Source organism: Scyliorhinus torazame, chromosome 4, assembly GCF_047496885.1.
Source record: "Scyliorhinus torazame isolate Kashiwa2021f chromosome 4, sScyTor2.1, whole genome shotgun sequence".
In the NCBI taxonomy this organism is placed as follows: Eukaryota; Metazoa; Chordata; class Chondrichthyes; order Carcharhiniformes; family Scyliorhinidae; genus Scyliorhinus; species Scyliorhinus torazame.
In genome coordinates this window covers 327,682,653-327,703,067 of record NC_092710.1, presented here as the reverse complement: position 1 = coordinate 327,703,067, position 20,415 = coordinate 327,682,653, and the positions used below count along the sequence as shown (strand labels likewise).

Genomic DNA, 20,415 nt, shown 5'->3' with positions numbered 1-20,415 from the left:
CATTGCTGATGACACCTATCCAGATGCCACAGACTGATGCGGACACCCGATGCAAGGACACCCATACAGCGGCCACGTGCGTGATGGAATCGTGTTCAGCCTCCTGATGGTGTGCTTCAGGTGCCTGGACCGCTCTGCAGAGGCCGCCAGTATGACGCTGAGAGGGTGGCAGGGGCTGGTTTAACACAGGGCTAAATTGCTGGCTTTGAAAGCAGACCAAGGCAGGCCAGCAGCACAGTTCAATTCCCGTACCAGCCTCCCCGATCAGGCGCCGAAATGTGGCGACTAGGGGCTTTTCACAGTAACTTCACTGACGCCTACTTGTGACAATAAGCGATTTTCATTTCATTTCATTTCATTGTGGCGGCCTACTGCGTCCTCCACAACATCGCACAGCAGAGGGGCAATGTGCTGGAGCAATTCCCGCCCTGCGACCTGGGTCCCCATTAGTGGCCATCTTATGGGGCGACCGGGCCTGGATGGGTCTGGCTGCTCAGGTGTCCTGGTGGCATGGTGCTGCATTGTTCTGCCCAAAAGATCCGCCAGGGGCAGGGGCTGCAGGTCTGGCAGTCCCCCTCCAGTTGTCTCCACTCCCGACAACTATGGGCGGCCTTCTCCTTGGTACTGGTGGGGGGGGCAAACAGAAAATGATTGTGTTAGACAGACAGACGCATGAAGCCCAGGGAGTGGGTAGCTGGGGGCCTCAGTGGCCAGGGCACCCGGCCATGGGCTGTGGCGCCGGCATGGGTTCCAGCATCTGGTGCAGGATGGTGGTTCTGTGGTGCTCTGAGTTGGGGGTAGTGGGGTTACGGGTGTGTGGAACACGGGTTAGTGCCAGGGGAACGGTTCTGCCTACCCACCCTGGAGACCCTGAGGAGGTTGTGCGGGGTTTTTACAGCACTGCTGGCCTGTCCAGACAGAGTTACCTACGGCGCTGACCACCTCTGCCCCTTGTGCCCAGGCACAGTGTGGGACACAGGGTGATCCATGACGCCCGGGAGAGTTTCCAGCTTGGTGTGCGTGAATCATTGGGCCGTACGTCTTACTGCCACCTTGTTGGCTGGGATGGTGGGTGTGGGGAGTGCAGTGTGTATATGCAGCTGCAGCTTGTCAGCTTCCTGACTGGCAATTGTGAAACCGGCGAATCCCGTTCTGCTTCTCATTGGAATCGATTGTGTTCCCCGTGCCACGGTGCTAGTCCCTCAACAGCAGCAGAATCGATCCAGGTGCAGTGCCAGATTTGCTGTCGGGGAACTCCACGAATCGTGCGCCGGCGTCAACACTTAGTCTCAGAAACGGAGAATCCAGCCCCCTTACGAGTGTCCCCCGTCGGGACCAGAACTGGCCGACCTTATACAGACCATAACTGTACATCGTTTCGGGTTCCCCAACCCCTTTAACGGGGAGGTATTATTCGGCGAAGTTCACGGGGAGTTTAATCATTGCCACCTCGTAAGTGCTGTTATGATTATGACACAATGAAAATGTACCTCAGCCCGTCTTGGAAAAGTGGAGATGAAAGAGAAACAATGTGAAATGTGAGAGGCACAGCAGCCTCACCAACTCACTGAGGACATAGTGGTCTGTGCTGTGGTAGGAGTGCAGCATGGTCACTGTGTTCACACTTACTGCCGCTGCAGGAAACCCAGCAAATAAAATTGAGCGGATATAAAACCCGAATGTGAAATTGTTTTCTGCTGGGTCACCAACACCAGAATCTTCCATTCCACTCACCTTGCAAACAGGGAGGTCAATCCTTAGTGTGTGAACTGGAACCAATAGTGAAATAGCTGCCCCGGAACCAGCACTCACGGGGTTAATGATTTCTAAATTCAAGGCGGGGACCAAAAAACATTTCCATAGTTAATTAGCTGGGGCATTTCTTCAACACATTATGTTCATGCCTGTAGCTAAACTTTATTCAAAATCATCTCCCGAAAACAGGATAAAAATCTCTGAGCTCTCTGCTCAAACTGCAGATCGAGCTGAAGGTGCTGAGAGCCATTCAGTGGATTCACCAGTGATCTGAGCCGACACCAAGATGCTGAGAATCTTCTTAACTGTGTCTGTCCTCTTCTGGAACCAACTCGCTGCACAGAATGCGGTAAACAAGATACTCGATCTCTGTGAAGATGTTGACTGCTTCAAACCCATTTTCGTCATGCAGGGAGAGGTGAGTATAGTTCAGAGTTTACCGCATTCTCTATTGTTTGTGGAAATTATTTAATGCCTGTTTTTTGGGGTACATGTGCGGCGCACCGACAGCTCACACGTCAACCCTGAGACATGAGACTGGACTGGAATCGGTTCTCGGCTCTCATTAACATTTTATACAGGAGCTGTCATCGCCTGATTGGTCTTCACTACCAGGTAGAATAGTAAGGAAAATATCAGGGATTACTTCTCTAGCACCGGATCAAGAGAGGGGTCGGTGTGGGAACTGGGATGAGTTAGTGGGACAATGTGAAGGACTGTACACTTGGGGATCGTTCCAGCTCCACCTGTATTCACTGAATCTAACCCACTTTCTGAAAGGAAACTTATAACAGACTTAAGGTCACTATGTTATATCTTCTCAATTTGCGCATAATTGTGCTCTCGTCAGTCAGTGTGCAGGACGCAAATGTGACAGGCTGTTACGATCCGTCGCACATTCGATGTGCGAACACGGCCTCCACTCCGTAAGGGGAAGTGTCACATGTGAGTAGAAGCAACTTGGCTGGGTCGAAATGGGTGAGCAATTTCTCAGAGGAAAATCTCTGTTTCATCTCTGTGAATCTCATCTGGTGCGGGGGTGGGGGTGGGGGGGTGGGGGTGGGGGTGGTGGGGGGCCATACCCACTGGTGCCCCTTCTTTAACAGCTGGTGGAGCTGCTGTGCAGCATTTCCAACTCTGTCCGGCAACGCATTGTCCATTTACCCATCCGGTCTATACCTCTGAGCTTCTTTGTGTCCTGCTTACAGCTTACATTCCCAGCTAGATTTGTATCATCAGCCAACATGGGTATATTTTACTCAGCTCCTTCAGCTCAGCTAAGTGAAGGGCACAGCTCGTCCCAGCCAGGACCATCTGACAATGCCGGTTCCTTTCTAGGTTGGCTTTTATTTGGTGAAATTAACAGGCCTCTGCCCCTCAGTGAGCGAGCTCGTAATCCACAAGCCCCACGGGTAGATTGGACGGGTTGTCCCCATGGGCCTAGTGGGGGTTACAAAACTGGGAATGTGTTCATTGCATTGATTCAGTGTAGAAAAACATCAATAAACCTCTCACAATGTATGTTATTATTTTTTTAAACGAAGGGGAAGGGACGAGGCCCAGGGTGCAGGGATACACTAAAGTTGAAAGAGGGAGAGAGAAAGGAAAATTAATCTGAAAGTGCTGATGCCAAGAATTCCATCAAAAACTCCGAAATCTTTTACATGGTCAGTCCATCCAGGACATGAATACTGCGACCATCCCAAACCTCTCAACACTGATCTATTTTGGTGTTAGTTCAGTTGTCATGTCGTAATCGATTTTCTCTTCTAATCTTAGAATTATGATGTAATGAAATTCAAAAGCCACCAATGGGTTGAAACTGAGGTTTCTGGAATGGATATGGAAAGTGCACTGGAGATCGGCCTGGAGAAACTTTTCAATTATGTATATTTTAATAATTCTGCAGGTATGTCAGGTGTTCCTTCAAAGTAACAACAGAATATGAACCAACCATTCACTCTTTAACCTGTCACGTTTGAAACTTTCTGTACAGATTGACACACTGACCAAAGAATTCCACCATTGTCAATCCCAGAGCGTTCCTCGTTCACATGTGACTAGTGGGTTGAAGGGCCATTTGGGCTACTTCTTTGATACCGGCAGGATTTATGCTCCCAGATGTGCTGGGAGTGAGATTCCAAACTCATGTTCTGACTCCAGCTGTGGGGCTGTTGAATTTTCCGAGTATAATAAAGGATCTTTGTCAGGCATGAATCCCACTATTGGAGTCGACATGAACCTTTGTGGAAGCTGACAAACTGCGTCTCTCTCAGCTTACTGGATGCTGCAAGAATGCTGGCTCCTGACTGAGACTCAGTGGAAATCCTGCCTTGTTCAAGAGGTTAAAGTCCAATAGGCTTGTTTGGAATCACTAGCTTTCGGAGCGCAGCTCCTTCATCAGGCGCTCCGAAAGCTCGTGATTCCAGATAAACCTGTTGGACTTTAACCTGGTGTTGTCAGACATTTTACTGTGCCCAGCCCAGTCCAACACCGGCATTTCCACATCTTTGTTCAAGGGGAATCGTGTTTGAAAAACATCATTTCGATATTTAATGGATAATGGCGATTGTACAGCTGTTGTTGTGGTTATACACTTTCAAACGGCGTTTGTGAAATTACAATATGATAGCGACATTTAAACGCATGGGTTTAAAGTGATTGGCAGCATTGATACAGAATTATCTCAGTGACAGAAACTAGAGAGTAGTGGTGAACAGTTGTTTTTCAGGCTGGGAGAAGTAATCAGTGATGTTCCCCAGGGATCTGTATTAGTATAATTACACTTTGGATAAATATTAATAATATGGATTTGGCATAATTTCAACTTTTGCAGGTGATATAATAATTGGGAAATGGAGGAGGGTGCTAACAGGAAAACCGATATGAACTAAATCCAATAATTTTACTGGGGTGGAAAAACAGAGAGATCTGTGGTGTCGGTGCATGAATTATTAAATGTGGCATTTCACGTTCAATTCACATTTACTCAAACCACCCCAAACCTCTCCTGTTCTCACACACCTTCCCATGCCCCCCCCCCCCGCTGGATCGGAGAATCGCCGGGGGGGGGGGGGGCGGCGTGAATCCCACCCCTGCCGGCTGCCAAATTTGGCGCAGGCGGGAATCGCGCTGCGCCGGTCGGCGGCCACTGGCAGCTGCCCCCGGGCGATTATCTGGCCCACGATGGGCTGAGTGACCGCCCATTTTCGGCCGGTTCCGCCGGCGTAAATTAGAGTAGGTACTTACCGGCAGGTCCTGGCTGCGCGTGCGGCCTCCGGGGGCTTTGGAGGGCGCGGGGGGATCTGGCCCCGGGAGGTGCCCCCACGGTGGCCTGGCCCGCGATCGGGACCCACCGATCCGCGGGCAAGCCTGTGCCGTGACGGCACTCTATTCCTCCGCGTCGGCGCTCCCGCGCATGCGCAAACCACACCGGCACCAGCCTAGCCCCTGAAGGTGCGGAGGATTCCATACCTTAGTTGCGGCCTGACGCTGGAGTGGTTCACGCCACTCCTCGGCGCCAGTGTTGCCAGCCCCGCCGGTTTGCAGAGAATTCCGCCCAAAAAGTCAAATGATGATCCATGAAACCATTGTTGATTGTTGGGGAAAAAAATCATCTGATTCACTGATGTCCTTTAGGGAAGGAAATCTGCCAAACTTACCTGGCTGTCATGTATACGGAACAAGGTAAATGAGCTTGTTGCTCACATTGGAATTGGCCGGTACGATGTTGTGGGCATCACCGAGACGTGGCTGCAAGGGGAACAGGGCTGGGATCTAAATATAAAAGGATATGTGTCCTATGGAAAAGACAGGCAGATGTGCAAAGAGGGTAGGGTTGCAGTTAGTAAGGAATGAAGTTAAATCGATAGCAAGGAGCGATATAGGATCAGAAGGCATAGAATCTGTGTGGGTAGAGTTGAGCAAAGGTAAAAAGACCCTGATGGGAGTTATGTGCAGTTTCCCCTAGCAGTAGCCAGGATGTGGGGCAGAAAAGTAAGAAGTCTTACAACACCAGGTTAAAGTCCAACAGATTTGTTTCAAACACTATCTTTCGGAGCACTGCTCCTTTCTCAGGTGAATGAAGAGGTATGTTCCAGAAACATATATATAGACAGATTCAAAGATGCAAGACAATGCTTGGAATGTGAGCATTTGCAGTTAATTAAGTGTTTACAGATCCAGAGGTAGGGGTAGCCCCAGGTTAAAGAGGTGTGAATTGTCTCAAGCCAGGACAGTTGGTAGGATTTCGCAAGCCCAGGCCAGATGGTGGGGGATAATGTAATGTGACATGAATCCAAGGTCCCGGTTGAGGCTGTACTCATGTGTGCGGAACTTGGCTATAAGTTTCTGCTTGGCGATTCTGCGTTGTCGCACGTCCTGAAGGCCGCCTTGGAGAATGCTTACTCGGAGATCAGAGGCTGAATGCCCTTGACTGCTGAAGTGTTCCCCGACTGGAAGGGAACATTCCTGCCTGGGCAGAAAATAAATTAGGAGTTTTGAAAGCATGTAAAATAGGCAATGTTACAATAATCATGGGGGACTTCAATATGCAGGTGAACTGGGAAAATCAGATTGGTAATGGAAGCCAAGAAAAGGAATTTGTGGAATGTTTAAGAGATTTTTTTTGGAGCAGCTTGTGACAGAGCCTACTAGGGAACAGGCAATTCTGGATTTAGTGATGTGTAATGAGACAGACTTGATTTGGGAACTTAAGGTGAAGGAACCCTCAGGGAGCAGTGACCACAATATGATAGAATTTACCCTGCAGTTTGAGAGGGAGAAGCTGCAATCAGATGTAACGGTATTACAATTAAATAAGGGTAACTACAAAGACATGAGGGAGGAGCTGGCCAGATTTGATTGGGGCTGGTTTAGCACAGTGGGCTAAACAGCTGGTTTGTAATGCAGAACAAGGCCAGCAGTGCGGGTTCAATCCCTGTACCGGCCTCCCCGAACAGGCGACGGAATGGGGCGACTCGGGGCTTCATTGAAGTCTACTTGTGACAATAAGCGATTATTATTATTATTATTGGAAATGTACTTCTGAGACTCTATAAGGCTCTGGTCAGACCCCATTTGGAGTATTGTGAGCAGTTTTATAGATCATAGATCATAGAATTTACAGTGCAGAAGGAGGCCATTCAGCCCATCGAGTCTGCACCGGGCTGTGGAAAGACCCCACCCAAGGTCAACACCTCCACCCTATCCCCAGAGCCCAGTAACCCCACCCAACGCTAAGGGCAATTTTGGACATGAAGGGCAGTTTATCACGGCCAATCCACCTAACCTGCACATCTTTGGACTGTGGGAGGAAACCGGAGCACCCGGAGGAAACCCACGCACACACTGGGAGGATGAGTTTTGCGCCTCTTATCTAAGGAAAGATGTGCTGGCCTTGGAAAGGGTCCAGGGGAGGTTCACAAGAATGATCCCTGGAATGAACAGCTTGTCGTATGAGGAACGGTTGAGGACTCTGGGTCTGTACTCGTTGGAGTTTAGAAGGATGAGAGGGGATCTTATTGAAACTTACAGGAGACTGCAAGGCCTGGATAGAGTGGATGTGGAGAGGATGTTTCCACTTGTAGGAAAAACTAGAACCAGAGGACACCATCTCAGACTAAAGGAACGATCCTTTAAAACAGCGATGAGGAGGAATTTGTTCAGCCAGATGGTGGTGAATCTGTGGAACTCTGCCGCAGAAGGCTGTGGAGGCCAAATCACTGAGTGTCTTTAAGACAGAGATAGATAGGTCCTTGATTAACACGGGCTCAGGGGTCATGGGAAGAAGGCAGGAGAATGGGGATGAGAAAAGTATCAACCATGATTGAATGTGAAGCAGACTCGATGGGCTGAGTGGGCTAATTCTGCTTCTATGTCTTATGGTCTTATAGTCTTAACTGCCCTCTGAAATGGCCTACCAAGCCACTCAGTTAAAGGGCAATTTGGGGATGGGCAAAAAAGGCTGGTCTTGTCTACGATGTCCACACCCAATCAATCACTCTTTCCAAACTCCTTCTATCGATTTTTACAATGTTTTCACTGCCCTCCATGTGGCCTTCTTCCCGTAGCTTCGTTTTAGACTTGCCTCTTAAATGCCTCAATTGAATCTGCCTTCACCCATGAGGTAAACCACCTTACTGCAATAAAGCCGCAGTTGTACCCAACCTGAGTCTTTGTACAATTGATCGTGCATCACCTCACTCCAGATCCTATGCATGAACTGCATCAAAACAGCCTCCGACGCTCCAGGGAAAAAACGTCCCAGCCTATCCAGCCTCTATGCTTTCTGACTCTGATTAGTTTCCAATCTCCCCAGTCCTGACTGATTCCTGGGAAAAATAGATGGATGGATGAGGAGGGGTTGAGTCAGTTGGGATTGTATTTGCTGAAGTTCACAAAAATGAAGGGGAATCTCATAGAACCCTGCAACATTCTAACAAGTCCAGAGAGGGTAGATTCAGGAATGATGGGAGGGATCCTGGGGCCAAGCGTTGACGCCATTGTAAACACTGGAGCGTTTTACGCCGGCATCAACAGGCCTCTGGGATCAGCGATCCTGTGGGTCACCTGAGGCCAGCACGGCACTGGAGAGCCTCACGCTGCTCCAGCTGCCGATACGGGCACCACGGGTCCGCGCATGCGCGCTACTGCTGGCACGAGTTCGCACCTACGCGCTACAGCAAGCACGGGCTCGCCTTCTCCGCTCCGGCCCTGACGCAACATAGTAAAGAGCAACAGGGGCCCGGCACGGAGGAATATAGGCCCCCACCAGGGTGAACCCGCCCGCCGATCAGTAGGCCCCGATCGTGGGGCAGGCCAGGGCCCCCCGGGGTCGGATACCCCCTCCCCCCCACCAGGCCGCCCTCGCAATATGAACACCGAGGTCCCGCCAGGTGGGAACACACGAGAACAGCGCCGGCGGGACTCGGCTAACTCGCCCCATCGCAGAGAATCGGGGGGCGGCCGCGTGGCGCAGCCCACGGCCGGTGCCATGCCGACTGCGCCGGCGCGAATGGCAAGGGATCGGAGAATCCCGCCCGATGTTCCTGATGGTGGGTGTGTCCAGAACCAGGGGTCACAGTCTGAGGATATTGGGTTGACCATTTCAGACTAAGATGAGGAGAAATTTGTGCACCCAGAGAGTGATTTGGTAATTTGGTGCAGTGAGGTAACTCGGTGCAGAGTGGGAGAAGGTGCTTTTCCCTACTGTTTTGTTCTCTCTCTTTCTTCTGGCCTGTAACTTTTAATCAGCAGGGAGAGAACCAGAGAGCATCTGAGATCCTCAGAAGGTAAGTAAGTGATTTTTACTCATTTTTACTTTTATTACCTTTTCAAATTGTGTGTGTGGGGGGGGGGGAAACTGAAGTGACATCACAGAAAAGCTGTGACCTGAGTGGCTGGTTGGGAATCTACACTAAATTAAAAAAATTAAGCATTGGTAACTAATTAAACCTAATTGCTTAATTATAATTTAGAGGGGTCTCTAAGCCAGAGATCGGAGAGTACTATATTTACCGTTCACATTTATAGTAGAAATCTAGTGCTAGGAAACAGATAGTTAACAGTAACTTTAAAACAGATTTTTTAACTTTTAACTTTAATTTACTAATTAACTGATGCAATGTCAGTTAGAGGGGTGCAGTGCTCTGACTGTGAGATGTGGCAGGTCCGGGAGGCTTCCAGCATCCCAGATGGCTTCATCTGCAGAACGTGCACCCAACTGGAGCACCTCACAGACCGCATGGTTCGGTTGGAGCGGCAATTGGATGCACTTAGGAGCATGCAGGTGGCGGAAAGCGTCATAGATAGCAGTTATATAAATGTGGTCACACCCAAGGTGCAGGCAGAGAAATGAGTGACCACCAGAAAGGGCAGGCAGTCAGTGCAGAAATCCCCTGTGGTTGTCCCCCTCTCGAACAGGTAGACCCATTTGGATATTGTGGGGGGGGATAGCCTATCAGGGGAAAACAGCAGCAGTCTGAGCAGTGGCACCACGGCTGGCTCTGATGGTCAGAAGGGAGGGTCAAAGCGCAGAAGAGCAATAGTAATAGGGGACTCTATAGTCAGGGGCACAGATAGGCGCTTCTGTGGACGAGAAAGACACTCCAGGATGGTATGTTGCCTCCCTGGTGCCAGGGTCCAGGATGTCTCCAAACGGGTAGGGGGCATCCTGAAGGGGCAGGGCAAACAGGCAGAGGTCGTTGTGCATATTGGTACTAACGACATATTGCATGAGGTCCTGCAGCAGGAGTTCAGGGAGCTAGGCAGAAAGTTAAAAGACAGGACCTCTAGGGTTGTAATCTCGGGATTACTCCCTGTGCCACATGCCAGTGAGGCTAGAAATAGGAAGATAGAGCAGCTAAACGTCTGAGGATCCTGGGATTATATTCATTGGAGTTTAGGAGGTTGAGGGGAGATCTAATAGAAACTTACAAGATAATGAATGGCTTAGATAGGGTGGATGTAGGGAAGTTGTTTCCATTAGCAGGGGAGACTAGGACCCGGGGGCACAGCCTTAGAATAAAAGGGAGTCACTTTAGAACAGAGATGAGGAGAAATTTCTTCAGCCAGAGAGGGGTGGGTCTGTGGAATTCATTGCCACAGAGGGCGGTGGAGGCCGGGACGTTGAGTGTCTTTAAGACAGAAGTTGATAAATTCTTGATTTCTCGAGGAATTAAGGGCTATGGAGAGAGAGCGGGTAAATGGAGTTGAAATCAGCCATGATTGAATGGCGGAGTGGACTCGATGGGCCGAATGGCCTTACTTCCGCTCCTATGTCTTATGGTCTTATGGTCTAAACATGTGGCTAAACAGCTGGTTAGGAGGGAGGGTTTCCATTATCTGGACCACTGGGAGCTCTTCAGGGACAGGTGTGACCTATATAAGAAGGATGGGTTGCATCTAAACTGGAAAGGTATAAATATCCTGGCCGTGAGGTTTGCTAGTGTCACACGGGAGGGTTTAAACTAGTATGGCAGGGGGGTGGGCACTGGAGCAGGTCAGAAGGTGAGAGCATTGAGGGAGAACTAGGGAATAGGGACAGTGTGGCTCTGAGGCAGAGCAGACAGGGAGAAATTGCTGAACACAGCGGGTCTGGTGGCCTGAAGTGCATATGTTTTAATGCAAGAAGTATTACAGGTAAGGCAGATGAACTTAGAGCTTGGATTAGTACTTGGAACTATGAGGTTGTTGCCATTACAGAGACCTGGTTGAGGGAAGGGCAGGATTGGCAACTAAACGTTCCAGGATTTAGATGTTTCAGGCGGGATAGAGGGGGATGTAAAAGGGGTGGTGGAGTTGCGCTACTGTTAGGGAGGATATCACAGCTGTACTACGGGAGGACACCTCAGAGGGCAGTGAGGCTATATGGGTAGAGATCAGGAATAAGAAGGGTGCAGTCACAATGTTGGGGGTTTACTACAGGCCTCCCAACAGCCAGCGGGGGATAGGGGAGCAGATAGGTAGACAGGTTTTGGAAAAGAGTAAAAACAACAGGGTTGTGGTGATGGGAGACTTGAACTTCCCCAATATTGACTGGGACTCACTTAGTGCCAGGGGCTTAGACGGGGCAGAGTTTGCAAGGAGCATCCAGGAGGGCTTCCTAAAACAATATGTAGATAGTCCAACTAGGGAAGGGGCGGTACTGGACCTGGTATTGGGGAATGAGCCTGGCCAGGTGGCAGAAGTCTCAGTTGGGGAGCATTTCAGGAACAGTGACCACAATTCAGTAAGTTTTAAAGTGCTGGTGGACAAGGATAAGAGTGGTCCTAGGATGAATGTGCTAAATTGGGGGAAGGCTAATTATAACAATATTAGGCGGGAACTGAAGAACCTAGATTGGGGGTGGATGTTTGAGGGCAAATCAACATCTGACATGTGGGAGGCTTTCAAGTGTCAGTTGAAAGGAATTCAGGACCGGCATGTTTCTGTGAGGAAGAAGGATAAATATGGCCATTTTCGGGAACCTTGGATAATGAGAGATATTGTAGGCCTCGTCAAAAAGAAAAAGGAGGCATTTGTCAGGGCTAAAAGGCTGGGAACAGACGAAGCCTGTGTGGAATATAAGGAAAATAGGAAGGAACTTAAGCAAGGAGTCAGGAGGGCTAGAAGGGGTCACGAAAAGTCATTGGCAAATAGGGTTAAGGAAAATCCCAAGGCTTTTTACACGTACATAAAAAGCAAGAGGGTAGCCAGGGAAAGGGTTGGCCCACTGAAGGATAGGCAAGGGAATCTATGTCTGGAGCCAGAGGAAATGGGCGAGGTACTAAATGAATACTTTGCCTCAGTATTCACCAAAGAGAAGGAATTGGTAGATGTTGAGTCTGGAGAAGGGTGTGTAGATAGCCTGGGTCACATTGAGATCCAAAAAGACGAGGTGTTGGGCGTTTAAAAAAATATTAAGGTATATAAGTCCCCAGGGCCTGATGGGATCTACCCCAGAATCCAGAAGGAGGCTGGGAGGAAATTGCTGAGGCCTTGACAGAAATCTTTGGATCCTCACTGTCTTCAGGTGATGTCCCGGAGGACTGGAGAATAGCCAATGTTGTTCCTCTGTTTAAGAAGGGTAGCAAGGATAATCCAGGGAACTACAGGCCGGTGAGCCTTACTTCAGTGGTAGGGAAATTACTGGAGAGAATTCTTCGAGACAGAATCTACTCCCATTTGGAAGCAAATGGATGTATTAGTGAGAGGCAGCATGGTTTTGTGAAGGGGAGGTCGTGTCTCACTAACTTGACAGAGTTTTTCGAGGAGGTCACAAAGATGATTGATGCAGGTCGGGCAGTGGATGTTGTCTATATGGACTTCAGTAAGGCCTTTGACAAGGTCCCTCATGGTAGACTAGTACAAAAGGTGAAGTCACACGGGATCAGGGGTGAGCTGGCAAGGTGGATACAGAACTGGCTAGGTCATAGAAGGCAGAGAGTCGCAATGGAAGGATGCTTTTCTAATTGGAGGGCTGTGACCAGTGGTGTTCCACAGGGATCAGTGCTGGGACCTTTGCTGTTTGTAGTATATATAAATGATTTGGAGGAAAATGTAACTGGTCTGATTAGTAAGTTTGCAGACGACACAAAGGTTGGTGGAATTGCGGATAGCGATGAGGACTGTCAGAGGATACAGCAGGATTTAGATTGTTTGGAGACTTGGGCGGAGAGATGGCAGATGGAGTTTAATCCGGACAAATGTGAGGTAATGCATTTTGGAAGGTCTAGTGCAGGTAGGGAATATACAGTGAATGGTAGAACCCTCAAGAGTATTGAAAGTCAGAAAGATCTAGGTGTACAGGTCCACAGGTCACTGAAAGGGGCAACACAGGTGGAGAAGGGAGTCAAGAAGGCATACGGCATGCTTGCCTTCATTGGCCGGGGCATTGAGTATAAGAATTGGCAAGTCATGTTGCAGCTGTATAGAACCTTAGTTAAGTGTATAGTGTTCAATTCTGGTCGCCACACTACCAGAAGGATGTGGAGGCTTTAGAGAGGGTGCAGAAGAGATTTACCAGAATGTTGCCTGGTATGGAGGGCATTAGGTATGAGGAGCGGTTGAATAAACTCGATTTGTTCTCACTGGAACGACGGAGGTTGAGGGGCAACTTGATAGAGGCCTACAAAATTATGAGGGGCATAGACAGAGTGGATAGTCAGAGGCTTTTCCCCAGGGTAGAGGGGTCAATTACTAGGGGGCATAGGTTTAAGGTGAGAGGGGCAAGGTTTAGAGTAGATGTACGAGGCAAGTTTTTTACACAGACGGTAGTGGGTGCCTGGAACTCGCTACCGGAGGAGGTGTTGGAAACAGGGACGATAGTGACATTTGAGGGGCATCTTGACAAATACATGAACAGGATGGGAATAGAGGGATAAGGACCCAGGAAGTGTAGAAAATTGTAGTTGAGTCGGGCATCATGGTCGGCACGGGCTTGGAGGGCCGAAGGGCCTGTTCCTGTGCTGTACATTTCTTTGTTCTTTGTTCTTTGTTGTTCTGTGCAACTCGCTATCACAGGAATCAGTGGAGGACAAAGCATTTTATGTTTTCCAGGAGTTAGGTACAACACATGGCGCTAAACAGATCAAAAGATGTGGGGGGGAAAAGGGAACATATTACTGAGCCATGATCATATTGAATGCCAGAACAGGTTCGAAGGGCCGCAAGGCCTTCTCTTGCTTCTATTTTCCATGTTTTTGCGTGCAACCTTACCTAGTTTTTCCTTCCCCCAAATGTGTGTCTCTTCCCATCTCTTCCCACTCCACAGAAAACAGTCTTGACTCATAAAGCACTCTCCCCTCGCTGCTGCACCCCCCCCCCCCCCCATCTCCCCCCCCCCCCTCTTGTCCTCAAGTCTTTGCCGTCTGGCCCTTTCCACCCCCAACAGCCCATCTTACCGCCTGTCTGAAATGGAGAAACTTGACTCTGAATCCTCCAACCCTTCTTGAGCTCCCCCTGATCTTGCATGCGGAGCCTGGCACAGAGTCGTAGCACCCGCCATCTCAGCGCTCTGAAAGGCGGGTGACCGTACATGTGAGGTCACAAAGGAAGTGTCATTCACCAGCTGCTTATATACTTCCAGCCGGTGATGAATCCCCCTGCTTTAATTAGCCACTGGGCTGGTCTTTTGATTTGGAGTGGGGGGATGGCCGTGATTCTGACAAGCTGCTTTTTTAAGACGACCCAACCCACCAGGAAACTCTGGAGCGGACAACTGCTGTCTATTTTTAGCCCAGAGCGAAACTGATTTTTGGCCAACTGCCAAATTTCTCAAATGTGGCAGGGCAATTTGAGAAGGTGGTTTTAAAAATTATAGAGTCACAGAGATCTACAGCACAGAAAGACCCGTCAGCACCCGTCAAAAACAACCAGCTAACTATTCTAATCCCATTTTCCAGCACTTGGCCCACATCCTTGTCTGCCCTGGGATCGCAACTGCACATCTTCAATGTTATTAGAGTTGTTGTGTTATGTAGTTTGGAATAACACAGATGACACTTGGTGCAGTTTTAAGTAAAAGATGCTCCAGACTTTGAAATAGAACATAGAACAATACAGCGCAGTACAGGCCCTTCGGCCCACGATGTTGCACCGAAACAAAAGCCATCTAACCTACACTATGCCATTATCATCCATATGTTTATCCAATAAACTTTTAAATGCCCCCAATGTTGGCGAGTTCACTACTGTAGCAGGTAGGGCATTCCACGGCCTCACTACTCTTTGCGTAAAGAACCTACCTCTGACCTCTGTCCTATATCTATTACCCCTCAGTTTAAAGCTATGTCCCCTCGTGCCAGCCATTTCCATCCGCGGGAGAAGGCTCTCACTGTCCACCCTATCTAACCCTCTGATCATTTTGTATGTCTCTATTAAGTCTCCTCTTAACCTTCTTCTCTCCAACGAAAACAACCTCAAGTCCATCAGCCTTTCCTCATAAGATTTTCCCTCCATACCAGGTAACATCCTGGTAAATCTCCTCTGCTCCCGCTCCAAAGTTCCACGTCCTTCCTATAATGCGGTGACCAGAACTGTACGCAATACTCCAAATGCGGCCGTACCAGAGTTCTGTACAGCTGCAACATGACCTCCTGACTCCGGAACTCAATCCCTCTACCAATAAAGCCCAACACTCCATAGGCCTTCTTCACAACCCTATCAACCTGGGTGGCAACTTTCAGGGATCTATGTACATGGACACCTAGATCCCTCTGCTCATCCACACTTTCAAGAACTTTACCATTAGCCAAATATTCCGCATTCCTGTTATTCCTTCCAAAGTGAATCACCTCACACTTCTCTACATTAAACTCCATTTGCCACCTCTCAGCCCAGCTCTGCAGCTTATCTATATCCCTCTGTAACCTGCTACATCCTTCCACACTATCGAAAACACCACCGACTTTAGTATCGTCTGCAAATCTACTCACCCACCTTTCTGCGCCTTCCTCTAGGTCATTGATAAAAATGACAAACAGCAACGGCCCCAGAACAGATCCTTGTGGTACTCCACTTGTGACTGTACTCCATTCTGAACATTTCCCATCAACCACCACCCTCTGTCTTCTTTCAGCTAGCCAATTTCTGATCCACATCTCTAAATCACCCTCAATCCCCAGCCTCCGTATTTTCTGCAATAGCCTACCGTGGGGAACATTATCAAACGCTTTGCTGAAATCCATATACACCACATCAACTGCTCTACCCTCATCTACCTGTTCAGTCACCTTCTCAAAGAACTCAGTAAGGTTTGTGAGGCATGACCTACCCTTCACAAAGCCATGCTGACTATCCCTGATCATATTATTCCTATCTAGATGATTATAAATCTTGTCTCTTATAATCCCCTCCAAGACTTTACCCACTACAGACGTGAGGCTCACCGGTCTATAGTTGCCGGGGTTGTCTCTGCTCCCCTTTTTGAACAAAGGGACCACATTTGCTATCCTCCAGTCCTCTGGCACTATTCCTGTAGCCAATGATGACATAAAAATCAAAGCCAAAGGTCCAGCAATCTCTTCCCTGGCCTCCCAGAGAATCCTAGGATAAATCCCATCAGGTCCCGGGGACTTATCTATTTTCAGCCTGTCCAGAATTGCCAACACCTCTTCCCGACGTACCTCAATGCCATCTATTCTATTAGCCTGGAGCTCAGCATTCTCCTCCACAACATTATCTTTTTCCTGAGTGAATACTGACGAAAAATATTCATTTAGTATCTCGCCTATCTCTTCAGACTCCACACACAATTTCCCATCCCTGTCCTTGACTGGTCCTACTCTTTCCCTAGTTATTTGCTTATTACTGACATACCTATAGAAAGCTTTTGGGTTTTCCTTGATCCTACCTGTCAAATACTTCTCATGTCCCCTCCTTGCTCGTCTTAGCTCTCTCTTTAGATCCTTCCTCGCCAACTTGTAACTATCCATCGCCCCAACTGAAACTTCACACCTCATCTTCACATAGGCCTCCTTCTTCCTCTTAACAAGAGATTCCACTTCCTTGGTAAACCACGGTTCCCTCGCTCGACGCCTTCCTCCCTGCCTGACCGGTACATACTTATCAAGAACACGCAGTAGCTGATCCTTGAACAAGCCCCACTTATCCAGTGTGCCCAACACTTGCAGCCTACTTCTCCACCTTATCCCCCCCAAGTCACGTCTAATGGCATCATAATTGCCCTTCCCCCAGCTATAACTCTTGCCCTGCGGTGTATACTTATCCCTTTCCATCATTAACGTAAACGTCACCGAATTGTGGTCACTGTCCCCAAAGTGCTCTCCTACCTCCAAATCCAACACCTGGCCTGGTTCATTACCCAAAACCAAATCCAACGTGGCCTCGCCTCTTGTTGGCCTGTCAACATATTGTTTCAGTAAACCCTCCTGCACACACTGTACAAAAAACGACCCATCTATTGTACTCGAACTATATCTTTTCCAGTCAATATTTGGAAAGTTAAAGTCTCCCATAATAACTACACTGTTACTTTCGCTCTTATCCAGAATCATCTTCGCCATCCTTTCCTCTACATCCCGAGAACTATTAGGAGGCCTATAAAAAACTCCCAACAGGGTGACCTCTCCTTTCCTGTTTCTCACTTCAGCCCATACTACCTCGGAAGAAGAGTCCCCATCTAGCATCCTCTCCGCCACCGTAATACTGCTCTTGACTAGCAGCGCCACACCTCCCCCTCTTTTGCCTCCTTCTCTGAGCTTACTAAAACACCTAAACCCCGGAACCTGCAACATCCATTCCTGTCCCTGCTCTATCCATGTCTCCGAAATGGCCACAACATCGAAGTCCCAGGTACCAACCCATGCTGCCAGTTCCCCTACCTTGTTTCGTATACTCCTGGCATTGAAGTAGACACACTTCAAACCACCTACCTGAACACTGGCCCCCTCCTGCGACGTCAAATCTGTGCTCCTGACCTCTATACTCTCATTCTCCCTTACCCTAAAACTACAATCCAGGTTCCCATGCCCCTGCTGCATTAGTTTAAACCCCCCCCCCCAAAGAGCACTAGCAAATCTCCCCCCCAGGATATTTGTGCCCCTCAGGTTCAGATGTAGACCATCCTGTCTGTAGAGGTCCCACCTTCCCCAGAAAGAGCCCCAGTTATCCAGAAATCTGAATCCCTCCCGCCTGCACCATCCCTGTAGCCACGTGTTTAAATGCTCTCTCTCCCTATTCCTCATCTCACTATCACGTGGCACGGGCAACAACCCAGAGATAACAACTCTGTTTGTTCTAGTTCTGAGCTTCCATCCTAGCTCCCTGAAAGCCTGCCTGACATCCTTGTCCCCTTTCCTACCTATGTCGTTAGTGCCAATGTGGACCACGACTTGGGACTGCTCCCCCTCCCCCCTAAGGACCCGGAAAACACGATCCGAGACATCACGTACCCTTGCACCTGGGAGGCAACATACCAAACGTGAGTCTCTCACGCTCCCACAAAATCTCCTATCTGTGCCCCTGACTATAGAGTCCCCAATTACTAATGCTCTGCTCCTCTCCTCCCTTCCCTTCTGAGCAACAGGGACAGACTCCGTGCCAGAGGCCCGTACCCCATGGCTTACCCCTGGTAAGTCCCCCCCCCCACAAGTATCCAAAGCGGTATACTTGTTTCTCAGGGGAACGGCCGCAGGGGATCCCTGCACTGACTGCTTTTTCCCAGTCCCTCTTACAGTTACCCACCTATCTCCAATCTTTGGTGTAACTAATTCCCTGAAGCTGCTATCTATGACCCCTTCTGCCTCCCGAATGATCCGAAGTTCTTCCAACTCCAGCTCCAGTTCCCTAACTCGGTCTTGGAGGAGCTGGAGATGGCAGCACTTCCTGCAGGTAAAATCAGCAGGGACACTAACTGCATCCCTCACCTCAAACATCCTGCAGGAGGAACATTGCACTCCCTTCCCTGCCATTCCTCTAACTTTCTACCAAGATCTGGCTAACAACTAAATTAAATTTTTTATAAAAAATAATAATATAATAAAATATGGTACTTACCTCAGACCAATGGGTTTTATTATTAGGTTGGAGGAGGAGGGCGGGTGGGAGACACTACATGTGTAGTGTCTCGGGTTTCCTCTCCACCAGAATTTATTGGTGAGGGTGTTCCCAGACGTCCGCGGGTCGACTTCCTGTTCCCGCCTAAAACACTAATTTAAAAAAAACTGACTCACCAGCTGTTCTCCCGCCGAAATCGACTGGCCTGCCCCTGCAAAGACAAGTGCTTTTAAAGGACAGACTTACCTCCCAGCAACCACTTCCGCACTGCTCCCGCTGAAACTGACTCACCAGCTGATTCTCCCGCCGAAATCGACTGGCCTGCCCCTGCAAAGACAAGTGCTTTTAAAGGACAGACGTACCTCCCAGCAACCACTTCCGCACTGCTCCCGCTGAAACTGACTCACCAGCTGATTCTCCCGCCGAAATCGACTGGCCTGCCCCTGCAAAGACAAGTGCTTTTAAAGGACAGACTTACCTCCCAGCAACCACTTCCGCACTGCTCCCGCTGAAACTGACTCACCAGCTGATTCTCCCGCCGAAATCGACTGGCCTGCCCCTGCAAAGACAAGTGCTTTTAAAGGACAGACTTACCTCCCAGCAACCACTTCCGCACTGCTCCCGCTGAAACTGACTCACCAGCTGTTCTCCCGCCGAAATCGACTGGGAATGAGTTCAATGTGTTTACTGGACTATTAGCACAGTTCTCAATGAGTTTGACTCTCTGTTAATCTAATTGTAGTAACTCAGTCTAACTGATCCAGCCTGCTCTAAGCCACGTGCCGGGGTGTGAAGCTGAGGATATACCCTGTCTCACTCTGTAGATGTTGGTCTGTGGAAAGAGGTGGGGTGTGAGTGCCTCATCCCTTTTGTAGTGAGATACCACCCCTGAGTGTCCTGACTGCTCATTGGTCGTGTCCTATTCTAAGTGTTCATGAGCTGCATGTTTGCTTATCATGACATCTCCCCTTTTTTATGTTTTGTTGGTGTTTCTGAATGTCTGTACATGTGAATGAGTCTGTCTAACGTGACTGACTGAGGAATACAGAACAGAGTAAACAAAACAAATATTCATAAGTCCAGTGTCTGAGGCTTGCGTCTGATCCTGGTCAACCGCTGGAGAAGTGGTGGAGGGGATGACGGCACCTTGACAGGCGGGATGGAAGCCTGACTGGTGGCCTTGTGGTTCGAGGTATCTGGAGGTGGCAATTCAACATGTGGAAATGGAGGGGAAAGAGGTTGTAGGCAAGCAACTTTGCTCAGTGCCCGTCGATTCCTTTGCATGATGGAGCCATCAGCCATACGTACAACATAAGAGCGGGGGCGGCCTGCCAAACAGCGACAGGCGGAGCAGACCACCCACCATCCGGTATCTTGACCCTGACAGTGTCTGCCGGGGATAGCACGGCCAGATCGGTGGCATGGGCATCAAAGCCCTTTTTCTGATCGTCTCGAAGCTGCTGTATCTTCTGCAGCACTGGGGGGTGATCAAGGTTGGGCAGGTGTATGGCTGGAAGCGTCGTCCGCAGGTCCCTGTTCATCTGGAGTTGAGCCGGCGACATGGCAGTGGACAATGGAGTCTCCCTGTAAGCGAGCAGTGCAAGGTGTATGTCAGAAGCAGAGTCCGCGGCCTTGCAGATGAGCTATTTAACAATGTGCACC

At 49.2% G+C, this 20,415-nt stretch overlaps 1 protein-coding gene across 1 annotated transcript in view; it reads left to right on the top strand.

Moving 5' to 3' along the window:
- Nucleotides 1-1,965: 1,965 nt before the first annotated feature.
- LOC140411129 (heme-binding protein 2-like) overlaps nt 1,966-20,415 on the top strand; it is a 40,281-nt gene continuing 21,831 nt past the window's right edge. Inside the window, exons 1-2 of the mRNA XM_072500190.1 lie at nt 1,966-2,173; nt 3,535-3,664. Coding sequence (XP_072356291.1) covers nt 2,042-2,173; nt 3,535-3,664 — 262 coding nt within the window. The 5' untranslated portion in view covers nt 1,966-2,041. The remainder of the gene's footprint in view (nt 2,174-3,534; nt 3,665-20,415) is intronic.